Source organism: Vidua chalybeata, chromosome 18 (genome assembly GCF_026979565.1).
Source record: "Vidua chalybeata isolate OUT-0048 chromosome 18, bVidCha1 merged haplotype, whole genome shotgun sequence".
NCBI lineage: Eukaryota > Metazoa > Chordata > Aves > Passeriformes > Viduidae > Vidua > Vidua chalybeata.
In genome coordinates this window covers 6,718,602-6,737,551 of record NC_071547.1, presented here as the reverse complement: position 1 = coordinate 6,737,551, position 18,950 = coordinate 6,718,602, and the positions used below count along the sequence as shown (strand labels likewise).

The 18,950-nt window shown below is 44.1% G+C and overlaps 1 protein-coding gene across 6 annotated transcripts in view; it reads right to left on the bottom strand.

The window, feature by feature from the left end:
• FBRSL1 (fibrosin like 1) overlaps nt 1-18,950 on the bottom strand; it is a 501,855-nt gene that overhangs the window by 267,966 nt on the left and 214,939 nt on the right. For all 6 annotated transcript variants that reach the window (XM_053959334.1, XM_053959335.1, XM_053959336.1 and 3 more), the window contains exons 3-4: nt 14,438-14,539; nt 3,587-3,622 (exon numbers count right to left, since the gene is read on the bottom strand). In XM_053959334.1, the coding sequence (XP_053815309.1) occupies nt 3,587-3,622; nt 14,438-14,539 (138 nt within the window). The remainder of the gene's footprint in view (nt 1-3,586; nt 3,623-14,437; nt 14,540-18,950) is intronic.

Genomic DNA, 18,950 nt, shown 5'->3' with positions numbered 1-18,950 from the left:
CAAACATCCACAGCGTGGATATGTATCAGTGATGTATAAAAATCTCAACTAGTTCTAACTCTAATTTCTGATTCTCTGTGTACTTTTCAACAAATCAGTGCATTTTCAGGTAGACAGGCCTCTCATCCTGTTACCAAAAAGAGAATCTGTTTTGTCTGCTCAGAAGATAGACAGACCTTTGTGACTAAGATCACTAATCTCATTTGTGCATGCAGGAAATGTGACAAATGACTGGAGTAGTTTATCACACAAATGTAACCATCAAGTCATAGAGGGAATGAGATATTAACCTCCATAAACAAACTCGTGTTCTATTTCTCAGCACAGCGGAAATATACATTTAATGAGATAAGGATATGAAACACATGCTGCTGAGGAGAGAAAGAGCTTGCACCAGCAGTACAGACATAGAAATTTCTCGTCCTATCCAAGTAAAAGTAAACATAATTTGGAAATTAATTTGGGGAAATAGTGTTTTAAGAGAGTTTGTCCGTGGTATGTACAGGAGACTCTGAAACTATGTGCCAGGTCACTGTTACTGCTGGTTTTGAGGCTCAAATTAAATCTACGTGCAACTGGAGTTCATCAGATGTAACTTCAATAAGACCAAAATTTCACAGCTATTTCAAGCATGCTCCTTATTTAGGCACCTAATAGTCTATGGGAAGCCTAAAGTCAAGGAAGTTGCTGGAATATCCAATCCTCAGGAGTTAGTTATTTAGACATTTGCATTTAGTTTTCTTCCTGCCTCTAGCTCCAGGGTCTGCACTTCATGGACGAGGCATTTGCTGAGGTTTTTCACCAATGAGCCTGCTCTGACTGCCTGGACAGGCCTTGATGGCTCAGCTGGATGAGCCAAACCTTGCACTGAGATTTTTTTCGTGAAGATTCCTACTGCAGGTTTTAAGTTCTCTCTTGGCAAATGCTCATTTCCTTAAAATGTGCATTTTCTACAAATGTTTCTGAAAGCAAACATATCTGCAAGGACAGCTGACGCAAGTGAATGGTGAAGAGTGCAGATTCAGAACGAGGTAATTAAAATTGAGCACGCACAAAATAGTCTGTGGTATTTAAACAGCTGCCGATGGAACCCAGTACAAGAACTTCACCGAGTGACGATACAGATCATCATTCCACAAGTCTTCCACAACACAAGCCATCAGCACAGCTATCAGGAGGAACACCCAGCACAGCAGTGTCTCCACCATGCCTCCTGCTACCACTGCTTTCACTATGTCTGGGAAACAACTCGTCCGATGTAAACGGGGGCAGAGCCAAAATGCCACAGTGACTTAATGTTTCATAGACAGCTGCTTTTGTGAGAAAATGAGAACTGTTATAGATGTTAAGGACAACTCCTGCTGTGGGGCCAGTTGTCTGGATCTGGTGGTTTGAACATCTCCGTGCCACCTGCAAGAATCAGCTTCCCATGGGAGTCTGGGCCAATGGAAGTGGCAGTCTCTGACTTTTGCTCAATCAATTCAAAGCAGCATCAGAGTCTTGGGGGAAACAGCCAGCCTCAAGAGCTGGCACATGGTGGGGCAGAAGGCAGTTTAACAGGGAAAATGACGAAAAGAAAAGCAATGCCAGTTCATACTACTCATGATCTCAAAATACTGCCTTGGCATGCAGAAAACTCTTACCTCCCTTGAGAAGTTATGGGTTGGCAAAATAAGAGAACCTTGTCCCCACACATGCACAGCGAAGGAACTAGTAATTTTCTCAAAATCATTTCTCTGAGAAACAAAAGTAAATTTCTGAATAGCCAGCAATGGAGGAAAAGAGTCCTATGATTTATTGGCCTTGAGACTCTGAGAAGAATTCTTTGGCCTTTTTCCATTACGATTTTGCAACCTATGTTATAGCCACTGGGAAATTGTTTAGTTCCCAAACCAGGCCCTCAGTCATAAAATCTGTGAAGATGATTCATTATTATTTATGTGGTGCCATGGGCATGCATGGCATTTTACAGACAAATAGAAGATAAAGCATCTGCCTTTAGAAGCTTAGGTGAATCTGATTCTCCAAATGTATGGAAAGCAGCACTTAATGGGTCCTAGAGCAAACATTCTTCATCCCTCAATGAATTAAACAATGATACTCACCTGGGATACTGGCAAGATTTAGGAGGACACTGGCAAGACAGGAGGCTACTTAATAGCCTAAAAATTAGACAGGCTACTTAATAGCCTGTCTAAAAATTGTGACATTATTTCATTAAAACTGTAAGACTTTTCAAGTCATATGTTATTTTGTAATGGTTTTATGATGAAAATGTACTTAATCTTGTATTATGAATTTCTGATAATATGCATGATAGCATGGGACAGTATTGCTATGAAATCGGACCATAAATTCTGCACTGCCTGGCAATTTTTTCTCTTTGTGCACTGGGTAGAAGCTCAACAAGTTCCATCACCCTAAACTTACAACATAAATTATTGAAAGTAAATAATTCTGGTGATTATTGTAACAAGAAATGTGTTCCAGGCCTCCACGCCAACTTCCTGAAGTACATAAAATCCACCCTTGTTCTGGTTCTATAGAGAATGAGCAGCTTTAGCTCTTGGTATGAAACAGTTTGGGACCACTCACCTAGAAGGCAAAACTTTATCATGGCAGAGGTTGTGAAAACAGCAATTACTGTTTAACAGTGTAGGCAGATATTGTTTACTGGACTGAGACATCCATTTTCAGATTTGCATATACCTTTGCACTCCACATGACTTACTGTCTAAACAATCAGGGTGTCATATCTCCCCACCATACATTTGTTTTTAGAGTCAGATATAATGTGATTCCAGGAATTTTCATGTTGACTCTACTAAGCCTCTCACACCCTCTCCTATTTCTGTATTACTTTACTCAGTGATGTCTGTGCCTGCCTTTTTGGACAGCTGAGCAGAAAATGTACCCAAAACAAACAAATTAATCCACCTCTATATGAAGAAATGTCATTATTGCACATACAAATAAGGTACATATGAACAGAAATGGACAATTAAACATGTCTGGTACATTGCATACACAGGCAGTCGTGTCCTGACCCTGTAACACCACCCTCGATGGCACTCCTGTGAAGGAAACATCAGCAACACCTTCCCCTGAAAACAAGCGAGCTTGTTTTGTAACTAAGAGGCTTGTAAATAAGAGAATATTGGCTTTCTTGTTGTTCACAATGGTGAGGGCTGCAATTCTTTGTAAAATGGGAGTAATTGTGTATTTGATTCTTGTATTTAACACACAAATGAAAACGTGTATGGGGGAGGGGAGGAGAGGAGGGAGGCATCTCCTGCTGGTGTTGAAAACTCTCCCCACTCAGGTCTTGGTGACTATCTAGCTGGAATACACCATAAACTGACCAAAAAAACCCTCCCTATAAGTATAATATTAAATTAAGAGGCCCCCAGGCTCTTAATGCACTCTCACATGTCAGGGCTGTCCCCTGCCAGGTGCATGACAGCCCTGTGCTCTCACCCTGTTTCTGTTCTGCATTTCTTCCATGTCAGTGGCTGTGCAACAGGTAGTGTAAACCTCTGCAATCAACATCAACAGAAGTGAAAGAATTAGCTGTAAAATGACTTACGGAGTAGCCTCTTCCTGAAAGCGATTGAGCAGAACTCTGTGGGAGGAAACAATATGCCACAGTAAGTAATGCAAGAGATTCTGGGTAATGTAAGATAAGAATCATTTTGCGATTCCCTCCCCCAGCCCAGTATTCCTTAGGGGAAAACTCCACAACCTCAAATGATCTCCTGATACTCTGTGTGCTGCCACAGGAGTAACAGGCAGAGAGCACTTCCAGGTGAGGGCTCTGGGGTTATTTCAGGCAGGGTTTCATAAGCCAGAGCAGGGCTTCAACAGCTCCTCCCAACCAAGGTAAAAGCTGTCAGCGTGGGACATGTCTTCACAGCAGCAGGACACACACTTTGAGCCATCCCTCTTCAGGACGTGACGGCGCTTCCTGGGAACAGCACGCACATGTAAGGATGCTCTCCAGAACCAGGCTTGCACATTTTGCCTCATCGACTCCAACTCTCAATCATGTAACCAAATATCCCACTTTCCATTCCCCTCCATGAATCTGTGAGCCTCCAGCCTTCATTGCTGCAGCATTACCATATGACAACTCTATCTGAAATAACAATAGCAGCAAAGCACTAATTTATCATCTCTCAGAGCTTTAATAAGCACTCTGTCCCTTTTGAATAAGTTAAATTACATTGTTTACTCCTGCTCTTCATTTCAGCTCCTCCTGCTCCTTTATCTACCACATCCTTACCTCTTTCACATGCTGCCAAATCATTTGGTTCTTTTCCTTCTCATTACACCAGCTCCAATCACTTGGATCCCTTTCCTCTCTCTACAACTAAAGACTGTCGAGCTGCTGGGTTTTTGCTGGCAGTGGCTTTCTCGAAGCAGCTAAATGAATTCCACCTCTAGCTACAGCTGCTGCTATATGCCTTCTTTTCGGAAATTAAAAAGGAGCCAGGAACACACGACACCACATAACCCAGCAAGTACTCTGCAGGCCAATTTCCAAGTGTGATTTATAATCATGATGCCCTCACTACATGATTTTATTAAACAAGATCCAGGGAGTCCTGTTTCTAAGACTGATGTTCTAGTGGTACCAAAAATACCAAATTGTTGCAGGCTGATGGTGAGGATTATTTTGTCTTTTTGCAGCAGTGCCAAAAGTTATCACGTTACTAAATCAGCACAGCACAATACCCCTAAGAGATTGATGCAAACTGATTGCAAATACTTGTAATTTTTCACCAGCAAGATAACAGTCCCTTTGTACTAGCAGTCTGAAAGCCTTTTGATCAGAGGATACCTAGATGTACACAGGAAACCTTTTCCAGTCTCCTGCTCTCAGTGGAAGACACAATTGTCTTGCTCTGCCCACGCAAGCTCCGTGGCACTGGCTTGCACCTGCCTCTGACACCAGACAGGCAATTCTGCAGCCAAGTGCCCATTAGGAAAAGGTCCCAAAGCAAAGAAGAGGCAAGAGCAAAGTCCTACAATTATGTGGGTATAGGAGGAGGGCTCCCTGTTAACCCTCTCACCAGCTGGCACAAGAACAAGGGTGCCAGACAGAAGGAAAGATGTGACCCAGCTCTTACACACGTCTGCAGCCAAAGTGTGACTGGGTGCCAGTCCCCACCCCTGGCATGCTACATCTGCACCTCTGTCCTGTTGTAACTCCAGAGACCTCTGTGCTGCTGGAAAGGGACAGCTTCCACAGGGGAGCCTGAGGCAGCAACAACACTGACAACACCATCTGAATTCCCACCTTCTGCATATTGAACACAGATTTGGCCACCGCCTTCAAACATTACAAAAAAAGTAGGGATTTATTTATAAACCTCCTAAATATAAACTGCCCAGAAATAAGGCTACAGACCAGTGAAATGAAGGGCAGTGGCATTTACCTCTATTTTTGAGAAACTGTGACAAACTTATCCCTCTCTCTACATACTCTATACCCCGAAGTACTCATGGAATTCAGCCTTGTACAGAAAAAGGTTAATAACAATATCTTGCTATCTGCATAAGTATGTCAAACAGCTGAACACAATTATGTGTTCCAACACTTTGGAGAGCTTGACCAGGCAGTTCACCTAAAGTAAACACAGAAATGACGAGGAGGCAAATTACCTGCTTGGAAAGGCAGGAGGAGGAAAGGAAAAAGGGTGTAAGTTCTCACTCCAGCCCTCCATCAACTGAGATTTAACCAAGAATGACAAGGTCTAACAAATTGGAAATAATAACCAAAAACAGAAACAAGAGGTTTCATTAGCAGCTTCTCTCTAGGGAAACAGCCTCAGAGCATTTTCACTCTCACAGTTATTTTTAATCTTTGAGCTTTGTGCACATGCAAAATGTTTTCCTGGGATGAAGTAGACTCTTGGACAACAAATCAAGCACACTAACAACAGACCTGCTTTTCTTAAGACAACTTTCAGGCATCCCAAGCTGTCTGTCCAAGAACCCCAGGAATCTGCAGACCACTGATTTAAAACCACTGAGTAGAAAACAATAAAACCAGTTGTTGGGTAAAGTGTTACATCAGAAATAATGAAAACTGAATGGCAATTGACTCTGGTATTTTTCACATCCAAGAGCCTCTTCTCTCTTAAAAGTTTTAAAATCAAATTTCCTGAAAAATCAGCAGTGGAAAAGGGTGGGGTTCCCCCCCCCTCAGAATTTTTCTTGCATATATAAAATTAGTAACTGGTGAATACTTTGGAGTCAACTTGTAAAATATTTTCCAACAATTAGGTTTATGCACAACCATGCCCCACGCTCTCCAGGGCTCTTTGCATGCACATCTAACAAACCACTGTTGCTTTTTTGGTTAGCTGGGAACACTGCGGCTCTTTAGGCAAATCCATACCAATCGTCACATGTAGCAATTCTGAAAAAAAAACCAGCTAATATCAGCTACGAGTGCCAGAGCAGAACAGTTTGCATGCAACTGTGATGGATGTTCCTAAAGAAAAAAAAATCTTTGGGGGTTAATACAAACGCGGCTCAGTCCGTATGTCTCTATATCAAGATCAAATAATGAGAAAAGTAATCAATTGTGGCTGCAAATATAAGAAATCTTAGTGGAAGTTTAACTTGGCATCTACCCAACGCTGAAGAAACCTCCTTTCACAGTGAATGAGTGCTTGTCTGGCAGGAGTAATTACTGGGGCAAGCCTTCAGCTGGAACAACTTACGAAGCCTCTTACCTACAAGGACAGGAGCACTTACATGGAGGGCTGTCAGACAACTCTCACTCTCCAAAGAGGCTATTTGCTGGTTTGGTCAATTTTCTCCTTGTCAGAAGGGCCTCAAGCAGCAGGGGACGATGGTGCCCGTGGTACCCAGCCAGCCACATTTCTGTTGGTGCTGCTCCCACCAGCACAGCACCTGCCTGGGACCTCTGGCTCACCTGAGACTGAAACCCAAACCAGCTTCAACACAGGCACCCAAGAAGGCTCAGCTCTGGCCCTCAAAATTAAACACTGCCTGGAGAAACCACAGCAGGCAGGAAAAGGGTTGACAAGCACACAGCTCAAAGCCAGGATTGTGACCCCACCCAGCCAGCTCCTGCAGCCAGACACTGAATCCCAGACCTCTGGCTCCAGCTGCACAGCAACCCTGAGCAGAGCCTCAGGGAGGGCAGCAGCCTCTCTGCCTGCTGAGCACCAGCTTTTGCCTCTTCCAGGGCTGTTTGGAATACCCAGCGTTCCTAGGGGAGACTGTTATTAGTTAGGGGCAAAATGAGTATGGTGTGTGCATTTAATGATGCAGAAGAGGAGCTGCACTGCTAGGTGGCATTTGTGCATAAAGATAAATGGCTAAGAATATTTTGCAGATGATGTGCTCTTTTACAACTAAAGATTTTTGGTTCCTTTTAAGCCCAAGGTTAAAAACAAAACCAGACAGCACAGACAAGACATTTCAGTTATGTCACAGAGTGAATTATTTCTACCCTGGGATAGCCCTTGTGTTAATTACACTGGATATAAAAAAATACACCTTTCTGGAAGCAAAGGCAAAATCTTACTGCTAAAAGACTCTGCTACCCCCCCACTGATGTCCTTGAGAGCTTGAGTTACACTGCTATCTGCAACTGTATTTAAAAGATTTCTTTCTTTCTTTGTGATAAAAACGGCAACTGCAATTTAGAAAAGAAAATAATGAGAAAATCTCACCAATAACCTGCAGCAGGTTTTTCCAAGATTGTCCATTAAATTGACAGAAAAAGTTATTTCCCTTATATAAATAAAAGCATGGCCTTCCATTGCTCTCATGATGCAAAAGAAATTAAGACACCCTCTGTTCAGATTCTTAAAGCTATTGGGTTACTATTGAACTCAAAAGACAACTGGAAGGGCTTTAAAATCCAGTAATAATCAAGGTAATAGGGCACCTCAAACCAATTCCCCACTCTCAATGGGTCAGGCAGGTTTCAAGTTGGATCTTTTGTGTCGTTGGTATAAAACCCAGCTATAAGGGGATTAGTTAAAAGCAGGTGATGGCAGCGCAACCACAAAATGAGGTCATTTGTAGTGCTCCCTTCCATCCTCTTTGGCTAAAGGACAAATTAACATATTCCAGAAATGTCAAGAGTTCATTCCTGCTTTTATGACATGTGCCATTTCATTGGCTGAAACCAAGAGTGTATCAAGTACGTCCGAGCCAGCTGTTGAAATGGCTGTGTTCAGCCAATAGCTATTCCCATGTGGCACAGGACAGTCCCCAAAACCAGCCTCCAACCTACTGTTAAGGCCATCCTTGTGTTAGTGTGGAAACTGAGGCAGGGAAAGACTCAAATATGCCCAGTGGCACCTGAGGAGCCCCCAGCAGAGGAGGGAACTGAGGCGGAATTCCCAACTCCTACTTAGTGCCAAATCTTGCCTTGCCAAATCACAGGCTCAAACCTATCATATCAGTGCTGCAAAAGCCTGATTTGCTTGGTTAGTACTCAGCAGAGGTAATCAATAGTATGTGCAGAGTGATCTGATTTTGAATTCTGTTTTATAACATTTGTTCAGGATGACACTCACCTCAGCTGTACCCACCTTCCACTCTTTCCCAATTCCACAGTCAGAGAGGGCAGAGGCACCAGGATTTGCATGAGTTTACCCTCCCTTTGGTCATTTACAGAGCATTCAAGAAAAGATTATGGGTTCAGCTTTGAATACTAGAGAAATCTCATATTTCCTTCCCAAGCAAATCCCTTATAAAACTCAAATACCAAATATTGGAATGAGAAGGGTAAGTGAAGAGGAGGGCAAAAAGAGCCAAGGGCAGGAGATATCCCAGACCTTAACACAGAGACTCTTAATGCAATTAATTTCCACAGCCACACTCCTGTGTGCTGATACAATGAGTTCAACTGACATGGCAAAGGTCACCAGTGCATCTGATGTTCGCTGAGATCAGAACCCGGACCTGACAAGATAACCACAACACATGATGAATGATTTGCATGTCGTGCAATGCTTGAATGTGCTCCTTCTTGAATTCATTTTATTCTGTTGGATAAACAGAGAGTGTTATGCTAAGAAACACTGCAAAACCAGTCTGGTAAGGTATCAAACTATACAAGGTCTGAACATCTGTAACTGGCTTGATAAGCTACAGAACAGCTTCTACACAAGACACTTTTATTCCTACAGCTGATGGCTGCAGACAGCAGAAGGAAAGATGCCCACTGACCAGGAATGAACAAACTGAGTGCAGTTAGCCAGGAACAACATGAAAAGACCTCAGAGATGCACAGAACCTACAGGGGTGCTGCTCCCGTTCAAACCATCACCTCTGCCAGCTTCACAAAACTTCTCCAGACTTTCTTTCTTCCTAACTACCCCTCACTGAAACTTCGTGCTAGTCATTAGAACTTAATTTCTGCTGAAGCTGTTTCCACGCAAGCATTAGGTGTTTTGTGGGACGCAGAGAAAAGCAGACAGCATGCTGAAGGTAATTTTTGCCTCCAAAAGATTGGGATTTGCAAGGTTTCATGATCCTTCCATGTATATTCAAACCAGTTTCCCAAGAGTCATGGTTTGTGCAAGGCGTCTTAAAACTATCCTGTCGCTATTCTTTTTGACTAGGATGGTGTTAGTCCACTCTTCAAACTGCAGATCAGATCCGTGTGTCACACATGGGGAACAGTGGACAGCACAAGGAGTTTGCAGCCCACATGTTACTACTCCAAGCCTTCCAGAAACTCCTTCAATGTGCTCTGTGACACCCCTGACCATGGCTCTGAGGTCCCAGTGCCACCCTGCCAGAGCCAAGACCAGGCATCCCACGTGCACCAAAGTTTACAGTGTGGATGAATGTGGATAAATGTGTGACTGTGGTCCAATTCTCACTTCAGAGGCTCATCTGATTATGCTTCTGGCAAGGTACTTCAGCCTGAGGCACACATGAGGGACCTCCAGCTTTGTACCCTGCTGCTGCTCCAATCCCTGTGCCCCAGGAGGGGAAGCGTGGTACAGGAACTAGGAGGGAAGGGGGAGACAGTGCCTGTGATGGCACAAAGGAAAGCAGATCACAGTGAACTGCCTGAATTAGAAATCACAGAAGTTATTTTGTATTCATCTACCAGAGAGAGAATTTTATATCTAGCCTATACAATATGCTAAACACTTATCAAAGAACATTTAGAGAGAGGAAAATCTTTGTATTTCCTAAAAGACTGCTTTTCTTTCATTATGTTTAAAGAAAAACAAACAAACATATGAGGATGGGATGATAAAAAATTAGAAAAGATAGCCTGGGGGATGAGAGGAAAAGGCTCTCAACAACTTAGTAGCAGTGCTTGCTGGTTTTATGCACAGCTGAAGCCAATCCCTTGAAAAGGAGAGTTTTGACTCTTAAGTGGCCAGCACCTCTTGCAACATATTTCCTAATCAGCAAGTATTTATGGTCGATATTTTATATTTCCAATTTCCCCCTAAGGGCTCCTGAGAAAGCAGCACACCTGCCAACCTTTTCAGCTGGGCCAATAATTGCCAATTTGCTCTTTGCCTTAGTATATCACTCAATTTAGCCCTGGCTGTGCCCTGCATACATCCTCATTCATCTCTGTGCCCCCATGACAATTAGAGTGTTAGCTTCAGCTAACTAGGGCAACTATTCTACTAGGGTTGGAAGACAATTATTAGTCTATTTTCCCATCTTGTGGCAACAAAATTGAGAATCCATGACAATTACATTCAGCAATTCTGCACTCTGCCGCCTGTTCCCCCTCCTTGCCCCCACCTTCCGAATATTTCAAATTATCACAGCTCTACTACCACATTCAAATTTTCCATGTTCACAGGGAGTGAGGCTTCTATTTAAATGATAATGAGGGACGATCCATTCAATTTAGTGAGGGAGAAAATCCATTAAAAAGCAGGCAGTTCTTAAGCTGATGGGTCAAGAAAAAGATAAAAACCCTTTTTTCAAGCCATTATACAAGGCTCTGTGTGGATTTTTGGACTGTTCAGGACATCAGAAAAGATTAGGACAATTATGGAACATGGGGAAAACCAAAACAAAATGCCCAAGCTTTCCACTTTTACTTGGGTCAACACAACAAAATAGCAATATGGCTTATCTGGCTCTTAATTCTCTGGCAACTTCCAATTACCTCACACTGAAAAGCAGCAGAGGAAAATCCCATTTTGGAGAAAGGCTGTTGAATCTGTTTTGATTGTAGAAGACCTGAGAGTACATGTGTAACAAGGATGTTAGCTCAGTAGTAGTTTTTAAGGGAATTTTACATCAACACTGGGAACATAAATAAGTGGCAGATTCCCATCTCCTCTCTGCACCACAAAACTTGGGCTAAAACTTCATTGGTTTTCTGCTCTGAAGTTTCATCATCCCAAAGAAGAGCCCAGCCTCAACAAATCAAACCTCTGCAGCCAGAGATGATTTCACTAGATCATAATAAGCATTTTTTTCCCCCAATGACCCATAATAAATGGCACTCGGTGTAATGTCTGGAAAGACTTACTTTACAAGCCAGACAATTACTGTCTCACTATGAAATCGTGTCATTCTCTCCCCACAGAATTTTCACTTGTGGCAAGGAAGGAGCAAAATGCTCTGGGTTTCATAGTGGTTGAACCAATGGCTGTTTGTGTGTGTGTGTGCACAACATAATCAATCATTTGCCTCAGTTTTCTTTAGAGTGCAATTATTTCACCACAGACCAGGCCACCTCTTGACTTCACGGTCCATTAGGGACTAATGACATGCATTAATGTAAATAAAGAACAACTTGCTGGCATCCCACTGAACAAGTCACCTTAAGAAACAAATGGCACAGAGGGGCTAAGCTGTTCAGAATAGCACCTCTGAAATGGGAACCAGTGAAGCTGGAGAGAGGATCTAGTGCTCCTGAGATGGCACCACGACAGCTGACACTTTGATAGGCACATTTCCCACCACACCTGCTGTGTGCTACCCTACAGCAGCCAGACCTGTCACCTCCTGCCTTGGTCACTCCATTGTTCACCCCACTTAATGGGGAAAGGCACGGGAAGGAAAGGCAGCACAGAGAGCAGTCCTGAAGGCCAAATGCACCAAGGAACAGCAGGACAGTGAGAAACAGCCCAGGTGCCTCCTGCTGCAGAGCATCCATCTGCAGGGGCACAGCTGGGTGCTGGAGCCTCGGTTTGTAACCACCAGCCTTGAGGAAACACCATCCCTGCCTTCCCTGGGCATCCTGACTGCCCTGTGCTCCTGATCCTGAGGACACGTAAGTTGTTGTGCCACTCCAGTGGCACAGCAGCTATTTAAACTGTGTGCTGGCTCCAGAGCCAACAGGGACCAAGCATGGCTGGACAGAAAATCCTGCAGAAATCAACACTCAGTAGCATGTTGTTGTCTCCTCTCTCTTTCCCTGCTCCCTCTCTACAGCGAGAGAACCAGCCTGCCTCCTCATCCCTTTGCACAGAAATGGGGAAAACCATCTGATTGCACCCGTGGGACTTCCTAAGACTTTGAGACAGTCACTGAATAGGCTACAGAACGTGTACCAGTACGCGAGGCAGTGTTAGATGTAATTAAAGCTAAATTGCACTCATCAAATAACGAACGAAGAGCATTCTGTGATTCATGAACCTTACTTTTCAAACTGTTTAATTACTAATTTGAAAAATTCTCATTTGCGATGGGTCGCCAGGTCATGAGAGCAGCTTCAGCAAAGCTCTGAAGTGTGCCCCGGCCTCCAGGCACTGCCCAAACGTCTCCTCTGACTAAAAAAGAACAGAGTGCCTATTTCCCACTGAATTTCACTGGCTGCTGAACAGGCTTTGAAGATTTTGCAGGAATTAGGCACTCGGAGTCAATTCCTACAGGCTCAGCCTGCAACTTTGGGGGCAAAGGGAAAGGAGGAGAAATACTGGAAGTGCATCGGCTTAACAAGAAAAGTCTCCAAGACCACTTAACGCTTTGACCTAAGCTAATGGCTAAGCTGGAATATGTTATTCCTTTCCTGCAGCCCCACTCTACAGCTACAGTGCAGCTCCAGGCACTCCTGCTCACGCACCCGTCAGGAGTGGCCGAGGGGAGGGGAAGCAGAGAATCCCATCGATGTGTGTGTATATAAAATCACCACCATTACTGACTAACAACACAGCCAAGGATGTCCCACAGCAAGGGGATTGGTCCCGGGGCACCCCCGGCTGCCTGGCCCCAGGGCGGCGCGTGGGCTCGCAATCCTGGAAGCAGATCACAGGACATGTTATTTTTCTCTTCCTCCCACTGCGTCGGCTGTTTACAGCACCCCATTCACACTCCAAACATGTAGAGAGAATTTTCCCCCGTCACATTTCCCTGTCAGAGCTGTCAAGCTGAATCCCGCTTTAATCTGCCAAAAGCACTTTTCTGCTGACATTTTTAATAAATACTTTCAGCTTTTAAACACATTTGTGGGAGCCATTTTTTTCCCCTTTTTCTCCCTTCTCCTCCTGTAGAACGGGCTCTGAAAGCCTTAATAGCAAATACATTACACTTATCAAAGGCTTTCCCCCCCCTCTTCCTTTTGCATCCTGAAGCGGAGGTAGTGTTTTCAATTTTAAAGCTAAATTAACTGTCCAATTGAATTTAGCTGGTGTGAGCCGTTTTCTGTGACAGGTTTTAGTTATGAAGCATATTTTACATTAATAGAACTCAACATGAAAACCACTCGCTCTGGGATTTCTGTGGCTTGCCATTGAAATGGCAAATTTAATATTTCAGACATGCTCGTGCCAGCGTTTGATTATTGTTCTTCATTTAAATCTCTCCTAACGGGAAAGGTCCTAATTAGTAAAAAATCATGTTTTAATGAAGGCGAAATGCTAATTGCTAACACAAAAAGCCTTCGTATAAAATTATCCCAGCACTGCCATTGATTTCTTGGTGACTCAAAAGCCCATTTGTGTGTTTACACACTAAGGCACCATTTGCTTTTGTTTTATCATAACATTTCACTCAATGTACCGTCGAATTTCCTGAGAGAAAGACAGCTTTCCCCCAAAACCCTCTCATATCTTGGCGGCAGGAAGCATAAAATTAGATGAACTAACTTTGCACCCAAACTATGTGATTACGTGCAGCAGTTAAACCCAAAGATGCTGTAAAAAGCTTTTTAACACAACTTCTTTGAAAAAAACAAAACAAACCATCAAGCCATTTTTCCCCAAGGAATAACAATTCCATTTTGTTTTCCCATCTCTGATCTTTCGCTTATCATATTATTTGCACCATGATTATAGTGTTTGCAAGGCAGCTCAACCACTTATGCCGTAACACTCAATCATGACATAAAAAAAAGTTATTACACAGTGACCTCTGGATGCCAACATTTGTTCAGCAAGATTTATGAAAAGCCATGTCAGCAGCGGGAATTGCTGCAATGAAGCGATGCTTTCTCCTGAACGGTACTTACATCACTGAGTCGGTCCCTTGAGCTGCTCCGCTGAGAGCTTGTGGCCTCCCTGATGCTGTCTTCCTCGCTATTTCTGCCACTTCTGCTTGTAGGGACCTTCATCTAGAGGGAGAAGAAGGAGGGGGAAAAAGGAGATTTTCAAGCACTGCTCTGCCACCTGTTCCCGAGGTTGCCGACAGCAGTTTAGTCAATGTTTCACTCCCACGCCCACGGCACCGTGGAAGGGAGGGACTGCATGGGGCTCCCTGCAGTTGTGCTTGACCATGTTGAGTGTGTCCATGCTCCTTTTCATCAGCGTGGGAGGGAAGGTGCTTTTGGCACTCCTGGAAGCAGGCGAGGTTGTGCCAAAGTGCTCGGGCCTGACACGAGGGGGAAGCGGACAGACAGACCCCCTTCAGTCTGCTCCCAGCACTCCTCAGCTGGAACACTGCTGGGGCTGCCTGGCCCACCGAGGCCATCCTTCCCAGCCCAGAGATGGGCCCTGGGGCCACCCCAGGGACTGCACTGAGAGGTCATGATGGCCACTGAGGGACACTTGCTGAAACAACTTGCTTGAGGTACTACACAGAATTTGGTGTACATCAGGATTAACTCTTACAGCCAAGGCTGGTGCTTTAACTGCTGAATCATCCCACTGCCTTCACCTGAAATTGTGCTTGTGTTTGGATAGAAGTGAGAGAGCCAGTGTTTGAAATCACAGCAACCTTCCTCTTACATCTGCAAGGAGTGTTACAGGGGGAGGAGAGGGGTAGGATAGATGTCATTCACAGCTTCATTCCTGGGCTCATTTACTAACAAATTATTCTGCTAATTCCCTCATGAAATATTGGGTGGAAATAAATGTTTAATTTATTAATAGGTTCTATTCATATCAGTTTGGTTCCATTTAAATTACACTATTTAAAATGTCGGCTTGTACAAATTGGTATTTTTAATGGCAATAAAATCCCTTTGTTTCTTGCTGTCCTGTTCCATGGTGGTGCTGGCAGCCAGCAGGGCTTGCTTGTGGTGCTGCAGCCCTGCCCCTGGACATGCTGTCACCATGTGGGCACGGCACTCTGAGCACTGGGAGCACTGATCACTGCACTCCATGGATGTTTGATAGTGCTGCCAGTTAGTGCCCCACAGTCTGTTAATATTTTTAATGAAATTTTCAGGGTACTGTGTGGAGAATAAGCTCCAGTTCTCATCCAGAGTGCACAGCCCTGTATGGGCTTGGGTAGCAGAAGTAAAAGATGTAGAAGGAAATGTATGATGCTCAGTAGATTTCTGAATAATGTCCTTGCTCTGCATGCCTTTCTGCCACCTTACACCTCACCAATACACTTTCTTCTGCAGGATAAGACTTTTAGACACATCTAAGTGATAGAAATCAAAATTTTTTCATGGCCACCTCATACAACCACCGTTCTCAGTGCAGTGCCCTGTCTCACTCCTTGTCCACCACCTGTCAAATATGCTGCCCACCTAAAAACTTTTATCAAGACCAATATTTCATCATTGCTCCTATGTCAAAATGTTCAAAGCACAGCACAGCAATGAGAGGCAATCTCTGCTGGGGTCTGCTAGAAGCATTTCCAACAACAGGGAGTTTACATTTGCAACTATCCACACCACGTATCAAGGCAAGAAATAATCCACTTGAAGTTCATGATGTTCAATCCATATTGTCTGTTTCCTTAATAACTAGGTCAACAACATCAAAAAGAGAAATCTAACTGTACTACATCAATATTGGCCATAAGCCATCAAATTTTTAATTCCACATATAATTAAGTAAATTTGGTAAGATACTTTTTCCTAAATACATTAAATGATTGTCATTCGCTTATTTTATTCTTTTTGAGGTCTTTATTAAGCAATTACTACTTCAGCTATGCCATTATCTTGCCTAGGATTGATGCCAAGCCAATAAGACAAATGGTAATACCCCATTAATTACAGCCTTTCATAACACTGGCACTCCAGCTTTTTTCTGTCATCTGGGTCTTTCTACATTTACTCAAAACCCAACTCCACTGGTTTAGAGTCATCAGCCAGTTCTTCTGAAACTCTTGGATGTAAAGTATGTGACCTGCCAATTTCAATCCTTCCAGACACAGCAGGTGCTTTGTTTCGCCCTGAAATAGGAACCACTTAACCATTACAGGGCAGAATTACAATTTCCCTAATACAGTACAGAAATGCCCATTGAATTCTGCAGCTTTCTGACTTCTGATCCATAACCTTCTCCCTCCCACCTAGGAACACATCAAAGCCTGTCAAAATTATTACACTTCTGACCTAAACAACTCCTAGACAGCTGCAAATTAAAGGAAAAATAAATTATGCCATTCCAAATCCTTTCACCTTCCCAAGTGCAAATGGTTGCTAGAATTAATTCAAAAGGACTAAACTGCCAGCTGTTTAAAGTTAGCACAGACTCACCCAACCTGTTACCAGACTGGATCTTTTTGCTGCTTTTCTTGAGTTACAGTCAGCTCCAAACACCACCTGTTTCTTTTCTCCAAATTTCATTAAAGGAAAACTACACCTACACACACAGTAACAAATTGAGACAATTTGACCTGACAAGGTCTTGCACAGGCAAGCAAATTAGAAGCATCACTGCTGCCATTAACCTTTCCAAGTAAATATCAATTATTAAACTTGCTGCACTACCTCTGTCCCCAGTTTGCTGCTGTGAATTAAGAGGGTCATCAGCCTTTTTGACAGATCTTGTTCATTTACACCTGCTGCCTGCCAGCAGGGGAGCCCGCACACCCGCAGCCCCAGCGCTCAGCCAAGCTGCCTTAATTCATCAGTAATTACCCTAATGAGCCACATGCAGGACCCAAGGAGGAGGACAAGTTGCTCTGCTAAATGAATGCATTGGTTTCAGGGGCACTCTCGGCAGACCTGGGTATTAGCAAACTGGCCAAAGCTTCTTTCCCAAAGTTGCTACTGGCTCAGCTGCTTGCTTTCTAGTGATTTTCTCTGGGTGTTTTTGCTTGAGTTCTGGAAATTCCTCCTGACCACGTTCCCTGATTGAGTTTTACTATAAAAACTAGTATTCCTCTCCCTTGGAAAAAGTCATTATTGTTCCAGAGCCCGCAAAGGTGAGGTGGGCCAGAGGCAAAAAGTGGGCTCCTGGCCCTGCTCCCAGCCTGGGGATGTCATCTCCAGCTCAGCATAGACCCAACAAACCAATTCCCCAAATCCACAGGCAAAACACACTACATCCTCTCCTACAACACATTGCCAGGGACCTCCAGAGGCATTAATGCAACACCAGCCATGGGGTTGAAACACCTCTAGTGGATGAGCCAAATATCCCACCTAAAACTTGAGCAGCCAATATTGATTGTCCAGGGTATTTACACACAGTGGCAATGTCCTTCAGCAACCACAATTACATACGCAATTCAACATTACAGGCTGTTCTCACCCAAAATCCAATCCTTTTGAGACACACATTGCATGTCCCCATCCCTCTGCGTTACCCACTGAGTGTACCAGGTACTTGGGCAAAAACAATCCTTTGGATGGGTTTGCCCTGTTTGAGGCAGGAATAATCCAAACTGCCTTCCGAACTGGAACTGGAGTTCCAGCCAGAGTAACAGGGCTAAAACAGAGACTGGGACCAGTGTGTGGGCCAAACCTGAGTGTGTTTGATAGAGTTGCCCTTAGGTCTGCTCAAAGTGTTTTGGGAGCCATCTGAGAAGGAAAATGTCTCAAATCTGATGCCCAAAGCTCTGCAGAGAGGGGCTTGGAAAGGTGCTCCTCAGCCTCATTTCCTGAAGGGCTGGAGGTGGGAGGGAATCTTGTCTGAGACAAAAGCTGACTACTGTGTCACTTCAGGAGAGCAAAGCTGTAAGAAAATAAAAAGGCACATGGGGACAACTGAAGCTCTTTGTTAATTTATCTTTTCCAAACCCTAAGACAGCAAGACATTAATGTCCATGCATAGGAACTGAAACACTGAATAGGTGCTAAAGTTTTGCTCCAGCAGAGCCTGTTTCATTGTTGACGGGAATTCCCCAAAAGCATTAATTAAACCCAAAGCTGCTTTAAAACCAGACCAATGCAGTCTCCTGCAAGATAAATAACACCCCAGACCCACCACACACCACAGAGCAAAGCTGGTGGCAGGCAATCCCGGCTCTCTGCAGTCAGCTTTCACCAGGAAGGACAGATTTGTGTTTGGGAAGGTGGAAGAGGCTGCTCCCAGCTCGGTGGGAGCGGGCCAGGGCTGCAGGCGGGGCTGGCTCGGCGGGGAAGGGCTGGGGGCAGGTACAGAGGGTTTGTAAGGCCATGATCAATTTGCATTCTGCAGGTGCTCACGGACAGTCCCAAGTCACGCTTGGAGCCAAGAATTATGAACCTTGCGCTGTTGGACATCGTGTAGCATGATTAAATATCATAACTCATCCCGGTAATAGCTCCAGCTCTGCTATCCTGGAATGCTGCTGCCTTTCCATCTCTCCCATCCAACTTCCCCCTCCCTACTTCTTCCTATGGGGTGGGGGTGGAG